This window comes from Vidua macroura, chromosome 27 (assembly GCF_024509145.1).
Source record: "Vidua macroura isolate BioBank_ID:100142 chromosome 27, ASM2450914v1, whole genome shotgun sequence".
Lineage (NCBI taxonomy): Eukaryota > Metazoa > Chordata > Aves > Passeriformes > Viduidae > Vidua > Vidua macroura.
Window position 1 is genome coordinate 2177101 of NC_071597.1, and position 20979 is coordinate 2198079.

Here is a 20979-nt window from a genome sequence, read left to right on the forward strand (position 1 = left end):
AGATGCCTCCCACCATTCCCTCAGGCACCAGGTGTCCCCTCATGGAGCTGTGAGCGGAAAACAGCTTCTACCATTCCCTCAGGCAGGTGTCCCCTCACGGAGCTGTAAGGGGAGATGGCTCCCACCATTCCCTCAGGCAGTCAGGCCCTCATGGAGCCGTGAGGAAAGAGGACATGGTTCCCGCCATTCCCTCAGGCAGCAGGTGTTCCCTCACAGATCTGTGAGGGGAGATGGTTTGCACCATTCCCTCAGGCAGGTGTCCTCTCATGGAGACATGAGGGAAGGAGAGACAGCTTCCACCATTCCCACAGGGAGGTGTCCCCGCATGGAGCTGTGAGGAAAGGGGAGATGGCTCCCACAATTCTCTCAGGGAGGTGTCCCCTCATGGAGCCGTGAGGGAAGGAGAAACGGCTCCCACAATTCTCTCAGGGAGGTGTCCCCTTATGGAGCTGTGAGGAAAGGGGAGATGGCTCCCACAATTCTCTCAGGGAGGTGTCCCCTCATGGAGCTGGGAGAGGAAAACAGCTCCCACCATTCCCTCAGGCAGCAGATGTCCCCTCATGGAGATGTGAGAGGAAAACAGCACCCGCCATTCCCTGAGGCAGGTGTCCCCTCACGGAGCCGTGAGGAAAAGGGCGACGGCACGCCCAGAAACCTCCCCAGCGACGGGGGAAAGGCGATACCGCCTGCGAGAGCGGCGTGAGGCAGGGCTCTGTGGCGGACGTGTGGGCAGCGAGAGCGCCGCCCGCGCCGACCCCGCGGTGGAACGGCACTGCGGCAGCAGCAGCCGGTGCCGAACGGGAACAGCGGGGCGGGCGAGGCCAGACGAGCATTCATCAGCGGGGAGCAGAAGGGCAGGGCCGCCGGGGCGCGCCTGCCACAGAGTGAGCTGTGTGTGGGAGCGCAGGAGGGACGGGAGCTGCCACAAAGAGGGGTCTGAGGCACAGCGCATGCGCAGGAGCCGGCCCGGCCGCGCGTGCTCGCGGCGCGGGGAGAGGTCTCGCGCGACGGGCGCGCGGCTAAAAAAAAAAAAAAAAAAAAAAAAAAAAAAAAGGCGGTGGGCGTGACCGGCGGCGTCAGTCCCGCAGTGCGCGTGCGCGGCCGTGAGGGGAGCGCTGGGCAGCGCCATATCCCGACCCCCCCCACACGCCGCCCCGGCACCGCGCGCATGCGCGCTGAGCTGCTGCGGGCACCTGCGCAATAGTGATCCCCAGGTCGCGCTCGGCGGAGACCGGCCCGGGAGGACATGCTGCCAAATAGTGATCCCTAGCTGCTGGTGGTCTCCTGAGGGGGCTGCGGGGTCCGGGCGCCGTCCCCACACACCGCACCTGCCCGGGCAGCGCTCCCCGCCTCCCTCCGGCCTCCCAGCAGCGCCGCACCGCCGGCGGGGCCGCTCCTCGGGCCGCGAGGTGAGAGCGGAGGGGAAGGAGTTGTGAGGGGAGGGGTGGGGGGGGGGGGGGGGAGCGCAGGGCCTGAGGGACGAGGGCGGCGGGGAAAAGTTGGGGAAAAACCTGGAGCGGGGATTCCTGGAGATCGCCAGGCTGGGGCACAGGGGCTGTGGGGTGCCTGGAGCCGGCTGAGGGAGCACGAGTGGGAAACAGCGAAGCGGGCCGGAGTGGGAGCGCTGGGACGAGGAGCGGCAGCATCAGGCGCTGAGGGGTGACAGGTTGTGGCCTGGCCGCAATGTGAGCCCGTTCCCGAGGCAGGAGCGAAGCTGGGCTGGCTGGGAATGGGAGCCGGGCTCGCGGCTGTGCTCCCCAGGCGAGTGTCGGGCCTGTGGTGCTGTTTGGAGGAAATGGTGCATCATCCTGCAGTGTGGAAAGGGAAATAATTCCCTTTCCCGGGGAGCTGGGGCCGTCCTGGAGCGCTGCTGCTGCCAAGCATCGTCCGCATTCCTGGTGTTCCAAAGGGGAAACAGAGCGCCTGGAGTGGGAGATGGAATTGTCTGGGTCTGACAGGAGTTCTGAGAGGGGCAGGAGGATCCCAGGTGTGATGAGATCTGCTGTCAGCCCTCTCCAACTCAGCATGGCTGAATGTGTTTGTGTTGTGCTTCCAGAGCATCGTCCTGACATAACGAAAAGAAACACTTTTCCCTCATTTCCTCTTTTTTTTTCACTTTGCCTTTGGAGTTCTAAGTGGTGGCTTGTTGTGAAGCCCTGTGAGAGTTTGAAGAATGACACTTATTTATGCTTTATAAAGCAGAACTCTAAAACCCTAAATTATTTCAGTAAAACACCCACCTGATTTCTCTTTCAGTGACATTTTCCAACCAGCTGCCCAGAACGACTTGGTGTCATTTTCTCCCTTGTTTTGTTGTGACTTGAAGAAAAAACAGATGTGTTTTTTTTTTTTTTTTTTCCCTCTTTTTGTTACTTTGTTATGGGTGGGATTGAGCTCAGGACAGCCCAGCAGCAGAACGCTCAGAGGGTGTCATCCTGTCCCTGCAGCAGCAGGGGACAGTGGCACAGAACTGTGCCCATCAAATGGAAACTGCTCTCACGTTTGACAGCCTGATTGGCTGGAGTGGAGTTCCTGTTATAAAACCACCCCTTTTCTCCCCAAAATCTCGAGGATTTGGGCACAAACACAGGTCGGGGAGGGGGGTTAAAGTGAGGGCATCACTGCCGGCCCAGCCCACGCTGGAGTGCTTCAAAACCCCACAATTTCTTGTGCCATCCTTACTCCAGTTTCCTGCTGGTTTCCTGTGCAGGGGGCTCCGGTGCTGCTAAATGTGAAACCAGTTAACGGAGCAGCTCCTGGCCCAGTTTGCACTGGGGTTAATCTGGGAGCTCGCTGAGCCTCTCCTGGGCAGGGACTGGGGGCTGAGCTTGCTCCCAGGAAGGAGCCCAGGGATTGTTCCGGGCACGTCCCAGCACTTCCCCGTGGGCTTTGCTGCTCTCTCCTGCCCACCTGGGAGCTCGGGATCATCCCAATCCTGGGGGTTATCCCTGAGCAGCTCGGGCAGGAGCTGCTGCTCCCTGAGCAGGCCTGGGAATCCCACGGGAATTCTGTGGGATCCCTGCTCCCCGCCCGCTCCGGCTGGATCTGCTGCACGGCTGGAGGATTATGTAAGATCTCTCTGGCTCCTCAGCCTCGCTCTGCTGGGGTTTGCTGCTCGGTGCAGAGAGGAAACGCAGCAGAAACCTGTCGGAAAATGGAGAAAGCCCAAGATAAACAAACAGGGACGGCCAAAACCCTTTTAGTGAGAGAGCTGCTCCTTCGTTCTCAGTCCAGGAGCTGCTGCCGGGAGTTTCTCTGCCGGGAGTTGAGAGCCCTGGAATGAAAACGTGTGGCCAAGTCCAGAAACACCTGATGGGGCAGGAAGCTGCTGTGGGCTGAGGTGTTTGCACCCCCGAGGAGGCAGAGGAGCTGCTGGTGTTCAGAAGCTGATCTGGGAATCAACTGGATTCTTTTTGCTGTTGTTTCCCTGTTTTTAAATGTCCCTTCAGTGCTTGCTGTGGGAGGAAGGAGCTGAGCAGGAATTGAGTGTTGAGCTCTCCTCTCTGCTGAGCAGGGACAGGACCCGAGGGCTGTGTCAGGAGGGATTTGGGGTGGATTTTAGGGATTTAGGGTGGATTTTAGGGAAAAGCTCTTCCCCCAGAGAGTGGTGGAGCACTGGAACAGCTCCTCAGGGAATGAGCACATTCCCAAGGCTGCCCAGGGATGGGATTTTGGGATGGCCTGTGCAGGGCCGGGAGCTGTGGGTGATCCCTGTGGGCTTTGTGCTGTTCCACAGAGGTTCTGGAAGTCTCTGTGCTGCTGAGCACGGCTGAGGAGGAGGAGAACACGGAGCAGGGATGAGCTGGGACTGAGGGGGGGGGGCTGGGGTTGTTTTGGGGTTTTCCCTCCACGTTTTTGGGGCTGGAAAGGCACCAAAGACCTGACTGTGGTCAGTGCCTGGGGAATTCCTGGGTGTCCTGGGAGGGAATTCTCTGGCTGCAGGCAGGGCTTGCACTGCTGTGATCTGAGGTGTTGCTGGCCTCACAGCTCCAGGGATTTTTTAGACATCTGTGGAGTTTATAAAGTTTATTTTTAGGCATCTGCAGAGTTCATAAAGTCAGGATCGTGGCAGGGATTAAACATTCCCATCTGGAAGGTGCTGGTTTGGCCACGGATGCAGCAGAACCCAGGAGGATCTGCTGATTTTAGAGAAAATAGGGCTGAAATTTTCATATTAAGACCTCGGTTCAGCTTTTCTCAGTCTGTGTTACAGATCCTCCTGGGAAGGTTCTGGTTTAGGATTTAAAAATGGCTTTAGGCACAAACACAAGTTTTAAATTGTGCATTTGAGGCTGGTTCTGGTGTCACACTCGGGCTGTGAATTAAACACAGCAATGCTGGGGCTTTGAAAATTGATCCAACTTGTGATAACAAAAATCATTTTCCAGCAGCAGAGAACGGCCTTGTGCACACCTGGGGCAGAATTAAACACAGCAGAAGTCCAGAGGTTAATCTGAAAATGGGCTAATTTTAGATATTAGGGGTCTGGTGAGGTCAGTAATGTTGGTGAAAATACAGTGCTCAGGGTACAAACATTTAATTTGATGGCATTCGGGACATTTTGGGTCGTGTCACAGGATTTCGGGTCCCTGGAGGGGGCAGCCCCCCATGTCTCAGCAGGGCACAGCTGGCACAGCCCCCGTGGTTGGGGGCTGGCAGGGCCAGCAGAGGCTGCAGGGCTCTGAAAGCAGAGCCAGGCACAGCTCCAGAGCTGATCCCAGCCCCTGCACGGGGCCTTGGGGAGCGCCCCGGGGTCACCTGTGGGGTGACAGAGCTGGGCTGCTGGGGGATTCCTCCTCTCGGTCCAGCCCAGGGACAGAGCCCCCAGTATGGCTGTAAGTGTGAGCATCTCCTCAGGCTGGGGCCAACCTGAGCCCTGAGCAGAGCAGACAGGGAGGCTTGAGCAGGGAAAGCAGAGCTGGACAGGTACGAGTTTGTTTGCTGGCCTGGGCCGGGTGAAAAAGTCATTCAGGAATTTGTGTCGTTTTTGAAGGGTGGCTTTGATTACTGCTCTGCCCACACTGCTCCAGAAATGGGCAGCTCTGCCCTTTCATTCCCTGCCCTTTCCCCCCTTTTTCCTGTTCCAGCCTCCTGCTGTCCTTCCCGAGGCTTTGAAGGATGCAGGGAGTAAAGGAGCTTTTCCTGCCTCATCCCTTGTTTTCCTGCTCCACGATCCCGTCCTGCTGCCTCTCCCTGCGCTGTTCCCAGGCAATGTTTGATGCTTTGCTGGCCCCAGGAGCAGCCACTCATCTTTTGAACCCCTCAATTAAAAATCTCCTTCCTTCCCAGCCCGCCCTGAGTTCCCTTTCCGTGAATAAACCTGGCTGGAAGTGGAAATTCCCAGGAATTTCTGCTGTGTTTCTTAAGAGGGAGTTGGTTTATCCTGAGAGGCGGAAAATGACCAATTTTTGGGACAAAAGTCTGGTGATTCCAGAGTCTGTTCCAGGATTGTTTGTTGGGTTTCTGTGCTCACCTGTGGCAGGTGAGGTCTCAGGGGTTTCCCTGCTGGAGGCAGAGCTGAGCTGTGGAGCCGGGAGGGGATTTTGGCAGGACAGGGTGACAAGGGAACGTTTCCTGTGCTTCCCCAGGTGCTCTGGCTCTGCCCTCGGATCCATCTGGAAGTGCTTGGGAATGGGGTGAGACTCACTCTGCCCTGAGCTGTGATTTTAACTCTGTCCCGAGCCAGGAGTTTGTTATTTATAGCCAAGGAGTAGCAAACTCTCACTGTACACAGGGGGCCATAAAATAATATTTTCTGTTTTGTTTCCTGTGTTTTGATATTTCTGCCTGTGCCTGACGTGTGTCCCTGCCTCTCCTGAGCCGTGACATCTCAATTATTTCCCAAATATTTCCCTCAGACCTCTGTGCCTGCCGTGCTTTTCCATCCAGCTGCAGTGCAGAGGTGCCAGCACTGCTGGGGAGGTGACACCTGGTGACATCTGAAGTGTCCTGAGCAGGCAAACCCAGCCAATGGAGAATTCCCTGTCAGGGAGAAGACCAGGAGCTGGTTGTGCCTGGAGGTTTCATTCCCACCTTCTGGCCAGGGATGTGTGGAACTGCTGTTTCGGGGGATTCCAAAGTTATTTCAAGTTGTTTTTATGACTTTTTTAAATCCATCCTTTTAACTCTTCTTAAATACAAGCTGCATTTTCAGAGATCAGACTACCTTGTGTGGCAACGAGTAAAAAGATGTTAATTACAAACTAAATCACTGAAATTTACTGCAATTTTAACAACAAAATCCAGTTTCATGGCCTGCTCTCATGGTTTATTTATTTATTCCCTGCGTTTCCTCCTGCTGAAGCATTTCCATCCCCGACCATCTTGTTGCTCAGCGTGCAGACAGGTGGCCAGTCCCAAAAACCCTGCCTGCCTTCCCTGGCTGCTGCTCCTGCTGCAGGAATCCGTGACCCCGCTGTGTGTGAGGTGCTGCAGGACACAGAGCCGTGAGCAGAAGGCTCAGCTGGGCTCTTCCCTCTGCCAAATCCCTCCGTCCTGGGCTCCAGGTTGGGCTTTGGGGTGCTTTGCGTTGGCTGGAAATGTTTCAGTGAAACGTTTCAGTGTAACATCACATTCTGAAGGTGTTTAGAGGGAGGTCGAACCCCTCGGGTTGGTTTGATTTGTCCTCAGTTCTGATGGTTTCTGTCTCTCTGTGCCCCCCAGGTGCAGCTGAGCCCCCATTTCTGTGCTGGTTGTTGATTTTTGTGGTTCCTCTCCCCCCCCAGGTGCAGCTCAGCTCCCATTCCCATGCTGGCTGTTGATTTTGATGGTTTCTCTCCCCACCCCAGGTGCAGTTCAGCCCCATTCCCATGCTGATTGATGATTTTGGTGGTTCCTCTCTCCCAGGTGCAGCTGAGCTCCCATTCCCTGCTGGTTCCTGATTTCTGTGGTTCCTCTCCCAGGTGCAGCTGAGCTCCCATTCCCTGCTGGTTCCTGATTTCTGTGATTCCTCTCCCAGGTGCAGCTCAGCTCCCATTCCTTGCTGGTTCCTGATTTCTGTGGTTCCTCTCTCCCAGGTGCAGCTAAGCTCTGTTTCCTGCTGGTTCCTGATTTCTGTGGTTCCTCTCTCCCAGGTGCAGCTCAGCTCCCATTCCTTGCTGGTTCCTGATTTCTGTGGTTCCTCTCTCCCAGGTGCAGTTCAGCTCTCATTCCCTGCTGGTTCCTGATTTCTGTGGTTCCTCTCTCCCAGGTGCAGCTCAGCTCTGTTTCCTGCTGGTTCCTGATTTCTGTGATTCCTCTCCCAGGTGCAGCTCAGCTCCCATTCCCTGCTGGTTCCTGATTCCTGTGGTTCCTCTCCCAGGTGCAGCTGAGCTCTGTTTCCTGCTGGTTCCTGATTTCTGTGGTTCCTCTCTCCCAGGTGCAGTTCAGCTCTGTTTCCTGCTGGTTCCTGATTCCTGTGGTTCCTCTCTCCCAGGTGCAGTTCAGCTCTGTTTCCTGCTGGTTCCTGATTCCTGTGGTTCCTCTCTCCCAGGTGCAGTTCAGCTCTGTTTCCTGCTGGTTCCTGATTTCTGTGGTTCCTCTCTCCCAGGTGCAGCTCAGCTCCGTTTCCTGCCGCCTGTGCCCTGCCCGATTCCAAGCTGGCGATGTCCAGGGTGCCGAGTCCCCCCCCTCCGGCAGAGATGTCCAGCGGGCCCGTGGCCGAGAGCTGGTGCTACACACAGGTCAGCTGGGCTGGGCTGTGCTCCCGGGGCTGGGGGTGTGCACTTACACACACTGCACTTACACACACTGCACTTACACACACTGCACTTACACACTGAACTTACACACAGGGCACTTACACACTGCAGTCACACACTGCACTTACACACACGGCACTTACACACAGGGCACTTACACACTGAACTTACACACAGGGCACTTACACACAGGGCACTTACACACTGCACTTACACACAGGGCACTTACACACAGGGCACTTACACACTGCAGTCACACACAGTGGACTTACACACTGCAGTTCCACACTGTACTTACAGGGCACTTACACACAGAGCATTTACACACTGCAGTCACACACAGTGGACTTGCACACTGCAGTTCTACACTGCACTTACAGGGCACTTACACACTGCACTTACACACAGAGCATTTACACACTGCAGTTACACACAGGGCACTTACACACAGAGCATTTACACACTGCAGTTACACACAGGGCATTTACACACTGCACTTACACACTGCAGTTACACACAGGGCACTTACACACTGCACTTACACACAGGGCACTTACTGCACTTAGACACTGCATTTACACACAGGGCAGTCACACACTGCACTTACACACTGCAGTTACACACAGGGCACTTACACACTGCAGTTACACACAGGGCATTTACACACTGCAGTTCCACACTGCACTTACAGGGCACTTACACACTGCACTTACAGAGCATTTACACACTGCAGTTACACACAGGGCACTTACACAGGAGAGTTACACACTGCACTTACACACTGTAGTTAAACACAGCAATCACACACTGCAGTTACACACTATAGTTACACACTCTAGTTGCACACTCCAGTTACACACCGCACACAGCAGTTACTCAGCAGTTACTCAGCAGTTACACAGCGGTTACACCAGCCCCACACTGCAGTTGTCACTCAGGAGCCCTGGGGCAGCCGGTGCCCCTGGCAGCCATTCCCGGCCCGCCAGGTCCCCCACCCCGAGCTGGGGGCTGCACCTTGTCCCTCTGGGATGGGCAGGGCTGACCCTAAACTCTGTTCTCTCCATCCAGATCAAGGTGGTGAAGTTCTCCTACATGTGGACCATCAACAACTTCAGCTTCTGCCGGGAGGAGATGGGGGAGGTCATCAAGAGCTCGACCTTTTCCTCTGGAGCCAACGACAAACTCAAGTGGTGAGGCCCAGGGAGAGAGGGAGAGGGGTTCATCCCAGCTGGGCTGGGACAGGGGAATCCATGAAAACATGCTTGTCCTGCACATGGAAGCCCCGATGCCTCAGCAGTGTTTGCACACAAAGCAATATTTACCCTCAGAACAGATTTCTGTGACGAGCCCAGGTGAGGCCGTGAGGGTGCACAGCCCAAATCACCCCCCCAGCTCCAGCCCCTCATACTCCATGGGGTTCAAAAGTGAATTTTTCCTGCTGTGAATTCCCTTTCTGTGAGTGGCAGCTTTTTGTGGCCGTGGAGAGCTCAGGGATGAGGGAAGTGCCAACATCCTCTCACTGCTGCTGCCTCTTCAGGGTGACCTCATTTGGGGCCTTTCCCTGTCCTCTAAACCTTCCTTATCTTCCCTGAGGCCTCAGTCATTTCCAGTAACTCAGAGTGGACTTTGCTCAGAGCCTGTGTCTGCTCTGAGCCGTGTCCTGGTGCATCCAAGGGCTCTGATTCCTGGTTTTACCCTGCTGCTGAGGGGTTCAGAATTTCCCTTTTCAGTAGCACTGGTGGGAAAGCAGCCCCTGGATGAATTGTATCCATGGGATACAGTGTGAGCTCCCTCCTTTGGGTGGCAGAGCTGTGCTTTCCTTGGCCTGCCTTTGTTCCTGTCACCTTTGTCCCCTCTGCTCTCAGCCCTCCCTGGAACATCTGGATCTGTGGATTTGGTCCCTGTGTGTGGGAGCTGTTCATTATCTGTCTGCTTTTTGTTCTTGGTGGATTCTGTGTCATGTTTCAGGTCATGGAAGAGCCACTTCCTGCCTTTTCTTCACACAGGAGGAGTTTTTCCTTTTAACCTTTGTATTTATTTTTTTTTAAGAACCACCAGCCTTCCAGAAATCCCTTGTTCCTTGCAATTGCCTCCTGTGGAATTTTATCAACCATTTCTCTGCATTTGTTGCACTTCCCCAAGGCCATTGCCTCCATTTTATTTATTTCACTTTCCTTTTGTGAGGATTGGTATCCAGGGGGCTTCTCAGTGATTCCAGCCCTTCTCCCTGCTCTTTTCCCTAGGGATCTGGTGGGCTGCCCATAATTCCTGGGTGTTTTTCTCAGTGTGGGGGTGCAGCTGTACCCCAGCTCTGCCCCTTTCAGCCCCCGTGCTCCCCTGGGGCTCAGGGGTCGTTGTCAGCCCTTGTTTGCTGTGCAAATGTGAAAATCCCACAGTGCCCTTCCTGCAGAGCACCCCTGACCTGCCAACGTTCCCAACCCCCTTTTGCAGGTGTTTACGTGTGAACCCCAAGGGGCTGGACGAGGAGAGCAAGGATTACCTGTCCCTGTACCTGCTGCTGGTCAGCTGCCCCAAGAGCGAGGTCAGGGCCAAGTTCAAGTTCTCCATCCTCAATGCCAAGGGAGAGGAGACCAAGGCCATGGGTGAGTGAGACCCCTCTGAGGGAGGGAAACCCCACTTGGGGTGAGTGAAACCCTTCCTGGGGTGAGTGAGACCCTTCCTTGAGTGAGTGAGACCCCTCTGGGGGAGGGAAACCCTTTCTGGGGGAGGAAAACCCTTCCTTGGGTGAGTGAAACCCCTCTAGAGGAGGGAAACCCTTCCTTGGGTGAGTGAAACCCTTCCTGGGGTGAGTGAAACCCTTCCTGGGGTGAGTGAGACCCCTCTGGGTGGGTGAAACCCCTCTGGGGGAGGGAAACCCTTCCTGGGGGAGGGAAACCCCTCCTGGGGTGAGTGAGACCCCTCTAGGGAAGGGAAACCCTTCCTGGGGTGAGTGAAACCATTCCTGGGGGAGGGAAACCTTGACTGGGGTGAGTGAGACCCCTCTGGGTGGGTGAAACCCCTCTGTGGGAGGGAAACCCCCCCTGGGGTAAGTGAGACCCCTTTGGGGGAGGGAAACCCTTCCTGGGGTAAGTGAAACCCTTCCTGGGGTGAGTGAGACCCTTCCTTGGGTGAGTGAAACCCTTCCTGGGGTGAGTGAAAGCCTTCCTGGGGGAGGGAAACCCACCCTGGGGTGAATGAGACCCCTCTGGGGAAGGGAAACCCACCCTGGGGTGAGTGAGACCCTTCTCGGGGAGGAAAACCCTTCCTGGGGTGAGTGAAACCCTTCCTGGGGAGTGAAACCCTTTCTGGGGTGAGCGAGACCCCTCTGGGGAAGGGAAACCCCCCTGGGGTGAGGTGAGACCCCTGTGGGTGGGTGAAACCCCTCCTGGGATGAGCCGGGCCAGGGTTTGGGGTTTGCTGTGCCCCTGGCCCGGGTTCAGCCAGGCCTGTCCCGCAGAGAGCCAGCGCGCCTATCGCTTCGTGCAAGGCAAGGACTGGGGCTTCAAGAAGTTCATCAGGAGAGATTTCCTGCTGGACGAGGCCAACGGGCTCCTGCCAGATGACAAACTGACCCTGTTCTGTGAGGTGAGCCCCACACAGCTCCCAGCCCAGGCAGGGCTGAGCCTTCCCTCACCCCGCTCTCACGGGTTGGGATCACTGCTGGGTGCTCTGACCCTGGGCTCCTCTGCTCTGGCTGTGCCTTTCCCCTGCCTGCTTCATCCCTCTGCCTTTTGGCTGCTTCCTGCTCGGCTTTTCCCTGGAGTGATGGTGGGAATTGGGCAGGTTTGAGGATCATTTCCTGCTGCTTTGGCGTTCCCATCCCTCTGTTTGTGCTCCTTGATTTGGGGCTTGCTTGGGATAATCACAGTCTGGATCTGCACTGGGAGCTGCCCTGCTCAATAAAAGTGAGCTTCTCTTTATTTCCTTCAATGTGTCTGCACAGCCAGCAAAGAGAAAAATGTGAGAAAAGGGGATTTTGTAGTAATCACCATTTTCTGGTCATTGTGTTTGTGTTTTTCTACAACATCATTATTATTTCACTTGTGCTATTCCACGCAAAGATGCAGCCAGTTATTTCCAAACCCAGAGATTTAAGTTGAAAAACCTTAATGAGCAGATAGAAACTCTAATTTAATGTCTTCAGAGCTGCTTCTGCCTCACTCCCATTGTCTTTTTAACTGCAAACACTCTCCTGGAGCTGTTTTTTTGTTGTTCTTTTTTTTTTCTTTTTTCCAGAAGAGAGCAGAACAAGTTGTTCTCTCCTTGCATCTCCTGCACTTTTTTCTGGGAGTCTTTTTTTTTTTTTTTTTTTTTTTTCTGTGTTTGCTTTCAGGAATAAAAGAAGGGCTTCAAAGTCCTTTGACAGCTGGGATTTTTGGGGGGTTTTTGGTTTGTTTTTGGGGTGTTTTTTTTTCAGGTTTTGGCCATCATAATCATGCACATGTTTAAATGAGCAAACACCTCAAGGATGTTTGATCAGCAGCAGAAATTCCTAGGGATGGAGGGAGCCCTTCCTTGGGCACAAAATGGGAGGAGAAAGGAGAGTCTGGCGTGGAAGAAACAAATCCTTACCTAGTTTGGCATCCAAGACTGGGATTTCTTTTTTCTTTTTTCTTTTTTCTTTTTCTTTTTCTTTTTCTTTTTCTTTTTCTTTTTCTTTTTCTTTTTCTTTTTCTTTTTCTTTTTCTTTATTTTTTTCTCCTTCACTTCCTGCTTCCCTTCTCCTTTCCCACCCTGTGGAGCTTCCCTGGCTGTCCTTGCTCTCCCTTGGCCACTGGTCCTGAACAGAACTGGAATTTACCTTGGGCTGGACAGCAAATCCAGGGAATGGCCTCACCTCTGCCTCCCCTCCATCACTCCTGATTGCAGCAGGGCACAATTAATCACTGAGCTTTGCTAATTGGCCTCTGCTGCAGCTGTGGTTTACCCAGGTTTAACCACGGGGTTGGTGCTGCACAGGCTCCCAACGAGGCCCTTCTGGAGGAGATTCCTCACCTTTGGAGCAGGGATTGGGAATCTGCCCCCTCCAGATCTCCCTCAGTGTCTGACAAAGCCTGGGGTTTGTTGAGCTCAGTCTGGAGTGAGCTTTAATTGTGTTGTAGAGTATTTAGCTCTCCTGGAAGGAGAAGCAGGAGGGCACTGAGGGGTCAGCCCCTGCCCCTGTGGGGTCTGTGCTGGGCTCTGGGAGCTCTGTGTGTCCCTCATTTCCCCTGGAGTGGTGGCTGTTGCATTATTGATTGGGGAGGTTTCACAAGGATGGAAGGAGAAACTGGGTCAGGTGTGGTGTCTGGAAAAAATCAGGAAAGAGCAAAAATCCGGTTCCACTTCCTTCAGAAACCTCCTCCTGAATTGCATGGACGTGCTGTCAGTGCGGGGCTGCTGCTGGGGTTTGGGATTTGGGATGGACGCCCAAATCCCAAACCTTCTGCAGGGATCTCTGCAAAGGACCCTTTAAAAGTGGGGAATTTTTAACCCCCTCGGTGCCTGGGGCGAGGGGGCTGCCCTGGAAGCAAAGCCTGCTGCGGGGCCGGGGCAGCGTGTGAGTGTCCCTGTCCCCAGGTGAGCGTGGTGCAGGACTCGGTGAACATCTCGGGGCAGAACACCATGAACATGGTGAAGGTGCCCGAGTGCCGCCTGGCCGACGAGCTGGGCGGGCTCTGGGAGAACTCGCGCTTCACCGACTGCTGCCTCTGCGTGGCAGGCCAGGAGTTCAAGGGCCACAAAGCCATCCTGGCAGGTGGGTGTGCCCCGGGGGAGAGGGGGGAGTGGTTTGGGATTGGTTTGGGATGGGGGAAGTGGTTTGGGATTGGTTTGGGATGGGGGAAGTGGTTTGGGATTGGTTTGGGATGGGGGGAGTGGTTTGGGATTGGTTTGGGATGGGGAGAATGGAGGAATGGTTTGGGATGGAGGGAATGGGGGGAATGGAGAGAGTGGTTTGGGATGGAAGGAATGGTTTGGGATGGAGGGAATGGAAGGATTGGTTTGGGATGGAGGGAATGGGGGGATTGGTTTGAGATGGAGGGAATGGGGGGAATGGAGGGAGTGGTTTGGGATGGGGGGAATGGAAGGAATGGTTTGGGATGGGGGAATGGGGTGAATGGTTTGGGATGGAGGGAATGGAGGGATTGGTTTGGGATGGAGGGAGTGGTTTGGGATGGGGGGCAATGGAGGGAATGGTTTGGGATGGGGGAATGGAGGGAGTGGTTTGGGATGGAGGGAATGGAAGGAATGGTTTGGGATGGAAGGAATGGTTTGGGATGAAGGGAATAGGGGGGATGGAAGGAGCTCAGAGCTCATCCATGGCAGGGACACCTTCCACAATCCCAGGGTGCTCCCAGCCCCATCCAGCCTGCCCTGGGACACTTCCAGGGATCCCGGAGCAGCCACAGCTCCTCTGGGAATGCCGTTGCCCTGGGCAGTCCCTGGTGGGAAGTGCTGGGAGCTGGGGAGGTGCTGGCAGCAGCACACAGCCCTTCCCAGAGGATGCAGCATTCCCAGCGAGTTCCGTTCCCCCCGCAGCGCGCTCCCCGGTGTTCAGCGCCATGTTCGAGCACGAGATGGAGGAGAGCAAAAAGGTGAGAGCCAGGGGAGGAGCACCCCAGCAGGGAAAGGCCCTGCTCAGGTGATCCCCGTGTGCCTCTGGCACTGCAGCTGCTCCTCTCCTCTCGCACAGGGGCACCTCTGCTCCTGCAGAGAGCAGGGAAAGATCCGGGATCAGCTGTCCCTTTGTTCCCTTGGGAAGGAGCCTGGGGGGACAGGGGAAGTGGAGAATGTGGGATACAACTTGGAGTTGTTCTTGCTCTATCCATATATTTCCTTTTCCCCCTCCTTTTCCCCCTCCTTTTCCCCTTCATTTTCCCCTCCTTTTCCCCCTCCTTTTCCCCTTCATTTTCCCCTCCTTTTACCCTTCCTTTCCCCTTTCCTTTCCCCCTCCTTTCCCCCTCCTTTTCCCCCTCCTTTTCCCCTCCTTTTCCCCCTTTTTTCCCCCTCCTTTTCCCCTTCCTTTTCCCCTTCCTTTTCCCCTTCCTTTTCCCCTTCCTTTTCCCCTTCCTTTTCCCCCCTTTTCCCCTTCCTTTTTCCCCTTCCTTTTTCCCCCTCCTTTTCCCCCTCCTTTTCCCCTCCTTTTCCCCCTCCTTTCCCCCCTTTTTTTCCCTTTCTTGCTCAATTTCAACTCCTTGTAACCGATTTCCCTGTGACACTGAAGGGTTTTGGGGCAGGAGGAGCCCTGGAGCCCCTGGGCAGACCCCAAAAGGCTCCGTTTTCCCCCCTGCAGAACCGGGTTGAGATCAACGACGTGGAGCCCGAGGTTTTCAAGGAAATGATGTGTTTCATTTACACTGGGAAGGCCCCAAACCTGGACAAGATGGCTGATGACCTGCTGGCAGCTGCTGACAAGGTAAACTCAGGATTTATGGGTGCTGGAGGAGCTGGAATGCCATGGGATTTCCTCTCCACAGTGCTCCCAGAGCCCTGGGATGGGCAGGTTCCTCAGAACTGAGGCTTCCAGGGAAACCTGGGAACACACCTGGACCAGCAGATTGACAGAGAACACACCTGGAGCTGCACAGCTGGAGATCCAGCAGGGATTTCTGTCTCCACTGCTCATTTTTGAGCATTTTTGAAGCTTCCAGAGGACTCTGCTGCAGATCTTCCCATTAAACCATCAGGAATTTTTGCTCTACTGCTCATTTTTAAGGATTTTTGGAGCTCCCAGAAGAGCCTGCTCAGCATGATCCGAGCTGGGCTGAGGAGACAATTACAGAGCAGACCCAGGGATGTTTTTCCATGTGGTTATTCCCAAATCCCCAGAGCAGTGCTGAATCTGGACAAACAGTTCTACCTCCTGCCTTGCCTCCTGCCAGCCCTGAGGCTCTGGAAATCCAGGAGTGGGAAATGCTGTTGGTTTTCCTGCTGCACTGCCAGTCCCTGCTGCTCCTGGGAGCTGCTGGAATTCCCTGGGACTCTACCACTCCCCTTTGCAGCCCCAGAGATGGGAGTGAGAGCTCTGTTAACCCCTGAAAATCCATCATTTACCACCCAAACTATTCCCTTTTTCTTCTTTTTTTTTTCCCTCAGAAGTGACTCCGTGCTAGGGAAAGATCCAATCTGGAGCCTGAATCCTGGGATTTTTCCTGCTCCTGGAATCCTGGGATTTTCCCTGCTCCTGGAATCCTGGGATTTTCCCTGCTCCTGGGATTCTCCTGGGCTGGGGGTGCTTTGTGCCCCTTTGTGTCCCTGGGCTCCATCCCAGGGCTGGGTCAGGGAGGAAAAGCTCCATTCCAGCCAGGATTGAGGTGGGAATCAGAGCCAGGAGATTCCAGGAGTGGTCACAACCATCCCCACATTTTTCCAATATTCCAAGGTATTGACTGGAGGAGCAGCACTTAAGGCAGGGAGAGCTTTAATTCTGACTTTCCTTACCTTTTAACACAGCTTTGCTTTCCTTTTCCAGCTCATTGTGTGCCTTAAAAGCAGGAATAAAAAACTCCTCCATGAAAGCACATAAAGCAACCAATATTTACCCCCGGGGACTGAAGCAGCTCCCTCAGAGCTCTGCTGTCTCTTAGGAAAAAGCTGTAATTAGCCCAAAACCAAGCAAAATTCAACTTCAGGAGCTCTGGGTGCAGGAGGCTGGGGGGAGCTGACGTGGAATTAAAAAAGGAGGAAGGGGAAATGTTGCTGCTGAGAGCCCACAGTGGCCACTCGGGGCCAACAATGTAATTAAAAATGAGTTATTTGTAGCAAAAATGGAACTAAAAAGTGCATACATGGAGGAGAATGTTCCATCTCCAGCAGGAGAGTGCCCAGCTTTATTTGTTACATTTTGAGGCTCTGACAGGCAATTATCCAAACTCATGGCTGGCCTCATAAACTGCTTTATTTATTGAGACAGATTAGCAAAGAAATTTGATTTACCCTCTCAATTTGCCAGAGAAAACTCCGAGTGCTCTGCCTCTGTTATGAGCCAGGCTTCAGGGCTTCACGAGCTGGAATTCTGCATTTGAATCCAATCCTAATGGGGAAATCTCACTCAGAACCTAAAATCAGTCAATCATAAATCCATGTATGGTGATGGAGCTGATCCCATGGCAAAGATCCCACAGATGGATCCCAGCTCAGGGCACAGAACATTCCTGGGGTACAAACCTGAAGTGGAGGAGCACAGCCTGAGGGTTCCCACCTCCCCTGACGTGTTCCCTGCTGTAATTCCATGGGTTTGTCCCCAGTATGCCCTGGAGAGGCTGAAGGTGATGTGTGAGGGTCCCTGGGCACAGGCAGGTGTAATTCCAGGTGTAATTCCATGGTTTTGTCCCCAGTATGCCCTGGAGAGGCTGAAGGTGATGTGTGAGGGTCCCTGGGCACAGGCAGGTGTAATTCCAGGTGTAATTCCATGGTTTTGTCCCCAGTATGCCCTGGAGAGGCTGAAGGTGATGTGTGAGGGTCCCTGGGCACAGGCAGGTGTAATTCCAGGTGTAATTCCATGGTTTTGTCCCCAGTATGCCCTGGAGAGGCTGAAGGTGATGTGTGAGGATGCTCTCTGCAGTAACCTGTCCGTGGAGAACGCAGCTGAGATCCTGATCCTGGCTGACCTGCACAGTGCAGACCAGCTCAAAACCCAGGCCGTGGACTTCATTAATTAGTGAGTAATTGCTCCAGGATGGACAAACCCTTCCCTTTCCCTTTCTCCTTTCCCCCTTTTTTCCCCCTTTCCCCCTTTTTTCCCCCTTTCCCCTTTTTTCCCCCTTTCCCCCTTTTTTCCCCTTTCCCCTTTTTTTTCCCTTTCCCCTTTTTCCCCTTTTCCCCCTTTTTTCCCCTTTTTTCCCCCTTTCCCCCTTTTTTCCCCCTTTCCCCTTTTTTCCCCCTTTTCCCCTTTTTTTCCCCCCCTTTCCCCTTTCCCCTTTCCTCTCTCACTGCTCACTCCAAACAAACCAAGGCTGGGCTCCCTCCCAGCCCCAAGATTCCAGGATTTGTTGTGAGCTGTTCCTTGGGAGCAGCAGGGTTCCCACTCCTGTGCTGGCCCGTGCAGGGAAGGTTCTGCTCTGTCATTTTTGAGTTCCCTCCCTGTGATCCATGGTTTATCCAGCATTCCTCACTTGGAATTGCCCCAAACCCAGGCCAGCCTTGTCCCCTGGGGTTGTCCAGAGTGGGAACAGCCTGGGAGCTGCTCTGGAGTTTCCTGGGATCACCAGAAGGTGCAGGCAGGGGAGGATCAGGGAGTTCTGATCCTGGAATGGTCCTGGCCGGGAGCAGCCTGGGATAGCAGGAGCCATCCCTGCCCATGGAGCTGGATGAGCTTTCAGGTCCTTCCACCCCAAAGCATTCCATGATTTGATGCTGAGGGATTGATCCCAGCTCTCAATCCAGCAGCAGATGGAAAATCCCTGCCAAGCTTTAATAAATGGAACATTTCTGTCACTGGGTGCAGTTCTTCCAGTGCTTTTTATATCGATTTAAAGCATTCCTGTGCCGAGAGCTGGGCTTGGGATGAGCTCTGTGTTCTTCCATCCCACCTGGAATCTGCTGCAGCTTTTCCTCCTGAGCTCCCAGCCTGAAATGGGGCCAAACCCCTCCGACACCTGAGAGAGCCCAGGAGGAAGAAACCCCCGAGTTCCTCGGGGTCCTGGGAAGAACCTGGAGGGCTGCTCCGTTATCCTGGTCCCTAATCCCACTTTGCTCCCAGTTATTCCCATCTCTAATCCCAGTTTGTTCCCTGTTATCCCAGTCCCTGATCTTAGTTTGTTCCCTGTTATCCCAGTCCCTGATCCCAGTTTGCTCCCTGTTATCCCCGTCCCTGATCCCAGTTTGCTCCCTGTTATCCCAGTCCCCTTTCCCAGTTATCCAAGTCCCCGTTCCCAGTTTGCTCCCGGTTATCCCAGTCCCCATTCCCGGCTATCCCAGTCCCCATTCTTGGTTTGCTCCCAGCTATCCCAGACCCATTCCCGGTTTGCTCCTGGTTATCCCAGTCCCCATTCCCGGTTTGCTCCTGGTTATCCCAGTCCCCATTCCCGGCTATCCCAGTCCTCATTCTTGGTTTGCTCCCAGCTATCCCAGACCCATTCCCCATTATCCCAGTCCCCATTCCTGGTTTGTTCCCGGTTATCCCAGTCCCCATTCCCAGCTATCCCAGTCCCCATTCCCGGTTATCCCAGTCCCCATTCCCGGCTATCCCAGTCCCCATTCCCAGCTATCTCAGTCCCCATTCCCGGCTATCCCAGTCCCCATTCCCGGTTATCCCAGTCCCCATTCCCGGCTATCCCAGTCCCCATTCCCAGCTATCTCAGTCTCCATTCCTGGTTATCCCAGTCCCCATTCCCAGTTATCCCAGACCCATTCCCAGTTATCCCAGTCCCCATTCCCGGTTTGCTCCTGGCTATCCCAGTCCCCATTCCCGGCTATTCCAGTCCCCATTCCTGGCTATCCCAGTCCCCATTCCCGGCTATCCCAGTCCCCATTCCCGGTTATCCCAGTCCCTCAGGCGGGCCCTGTCTGTGTTGCAGCCACGCCTCGGACGTGATGGAGACGTCGGGCTGGAAGTCCATGGTGGTGTCGCACCCGCACCTGGTGGCCGAGGCCTATCGCTCGCTGGCCTCGGCGCAGTGCCCGTTCCTGGGCCCGCCCCGCAAGCGGCTGAAGCAATCCTAAACCCCTGCCACCCTCATCCCGAGCTTTTCTGGAAGCGGCCCCAGCTGCTGCTGCCGCTGCTGCCCAGCCCTTGACCACCGGGGAGCCGGCGAGGCCTGTGGAGCTTGGACTCTGTTGCTGGGGGGAAGAGGCTGCTCCGTGTGACATCCAGACTTTGTCCAACAGCACCGAGAAACTTTGGGAAAAGGGGGGAGGGTGGGCTCTGGGGCTGTTCCTGCGATTCCCTGTGTCTGTGTGTTCCCTTGCACCCGCCTGAGGCCCTCCAGGATCCGGCTGTTCCCCCGGCACTCCCGGCCCGGGGCTCTGTGTGTGTGGGATGCCTGGGGCAGAGGACTCTGCTCGCTTTGGGAGGAGCGAAGGCAGAAGTTCCACCGAGGTTTTGGGGAGGAAACCTCCAGGAGTATTTATGGCAAACGTTCCGAAAGTCCTGGTGGCCGAGCTGAGCCGGACGTGCGCGTGCCCCGCTGCCCTCGGCCAGGAGATGAATTTGCTGTTTTAGCACTTGTGTGTCCACTGCAAACAGAAAAAAATGGTTCAAAAGCCCCTTTTTCTATGAAATGCCAGCTCGGAGCGCGAGGGGCGGTGAAGGCTGTGCTGGGAGAGGACTGCAGACCCCTCGAGCCGAGAGCAGCACCGACGGTTTCTGTTTTCAACATTGTGGGAAATGCTCTGGGCATTTTTCCCTGCTTTGTTTCCCCGTTCCTCCCTCTTTTTTTAACGAAAGAAAAAAGAAAAAACCAACCCAAAATCCCCCCCCCCAGGACGAATTTCACTCTTGCTGACGGCTGCGTGCGACGTCCCTGAGTTGCTCCGTGATTCTTACACTGTTTGTACCTGGTCTGGCTGTCTGGGGCCAGCCCTGTCCCTTTCTATTTAGTCACTTCTTACAGCAGAGATGTTTCAATAGCTGGGAACTCTTTTTGTTTTTCTTTTGGAAAATATAAATAATTCCTATTTTGTACCCTGTGGTATCTCTGGCCTTTTCTTTTCGTTGTTTGGTGTTTTTTTTAAATTCTGTTCCGTTTTTAAGCCTCCTCGGGTTCTCCTCACTCTGCCATGTCCTGCTGGTGCCCTGAGGTTCCTGGAAGCCAGGGGAGATTTTTTGGGAATGTTGCACAGGGAATTTCAATACAAATCTGCTGTTTCTCCTTGCAGGTGAGGCCAAAATTCCAGAGTTTTTAATGATTCCTGCGGGATTCCAGCCCTGGGTCCTTCCCTTCACCTGCACCTGCCGGGAGGTGAGGAGGGAGAGCAGGACAATCCTGATGGGATTCAGGATGGCTGGGACGAGGGAATGTTGGGATGAGCCCCAAATCCCCTGGGAAGGGAATGGGAGCAGTTCCAGAGGGATTTGAGCTTGAATGCCCGGGCTGGGCAGGGGATGGATCCCAGGGGATGGATCAGGGATCTCCTGTCCCGGATTTTCCATCCCTGGAGGAAGGAGAGTTCTTCTCCCTCCCTTTTCCACCCCCAGGGATCTCATCCCTGGCATTCCCTGGCAGCGTGTGCTGGGAATATCTCCCAAAACGCGGGGATGGAATTCCCAGAGCAGCTGTGGCTGCCCCATCCCTGGGGGTGTCCCGGGGATGGAGTGAGGTGTCCCTGGATGGCTTTGAGCTCCCTTCCATCCATCCATCCATCCATCCATCCATCCATC

The 20979-nt window shown here is 54.7% G+C and overlaps 1 protein-coding gene across 1 annotated transcript; it reads left to right on the top strand.

Moving 5' to 3' along the window:
• The first annotated feature begins 1141 nt into the window (after positions 1 to 1141).
• SPOP (speckle type BTB/POZ protein) lies at positions 1142 to 20283 on the top strand. The gene is made up of 10 exons (XM_053999990.1): positions 1142 to 1409; positions 7529 to 7661; positions 8748 to 8869; positions 10131 to 10282; positions 11137 to 11264; positions 13239 to 13416; positions 14199 to 14254; positions 14953 to 15075; positions 17177 to 17319; positions 19178 to 20283. The coding sequence occupies exons 2-10, from the start codon at positions 7584 to 7586 to the stop codon at positions 19320 to 19322; spliced, it is 1125 nt and encodes a 374-aa protein (XP_053855965.1). The 5' UTR covers positions 1142 to 1409; positions 7529 to 7583; the 3' UTR covers positions 19323 to 20283.
• Positions 20284 to 20979: the final 696 nt, after the last annotated feature.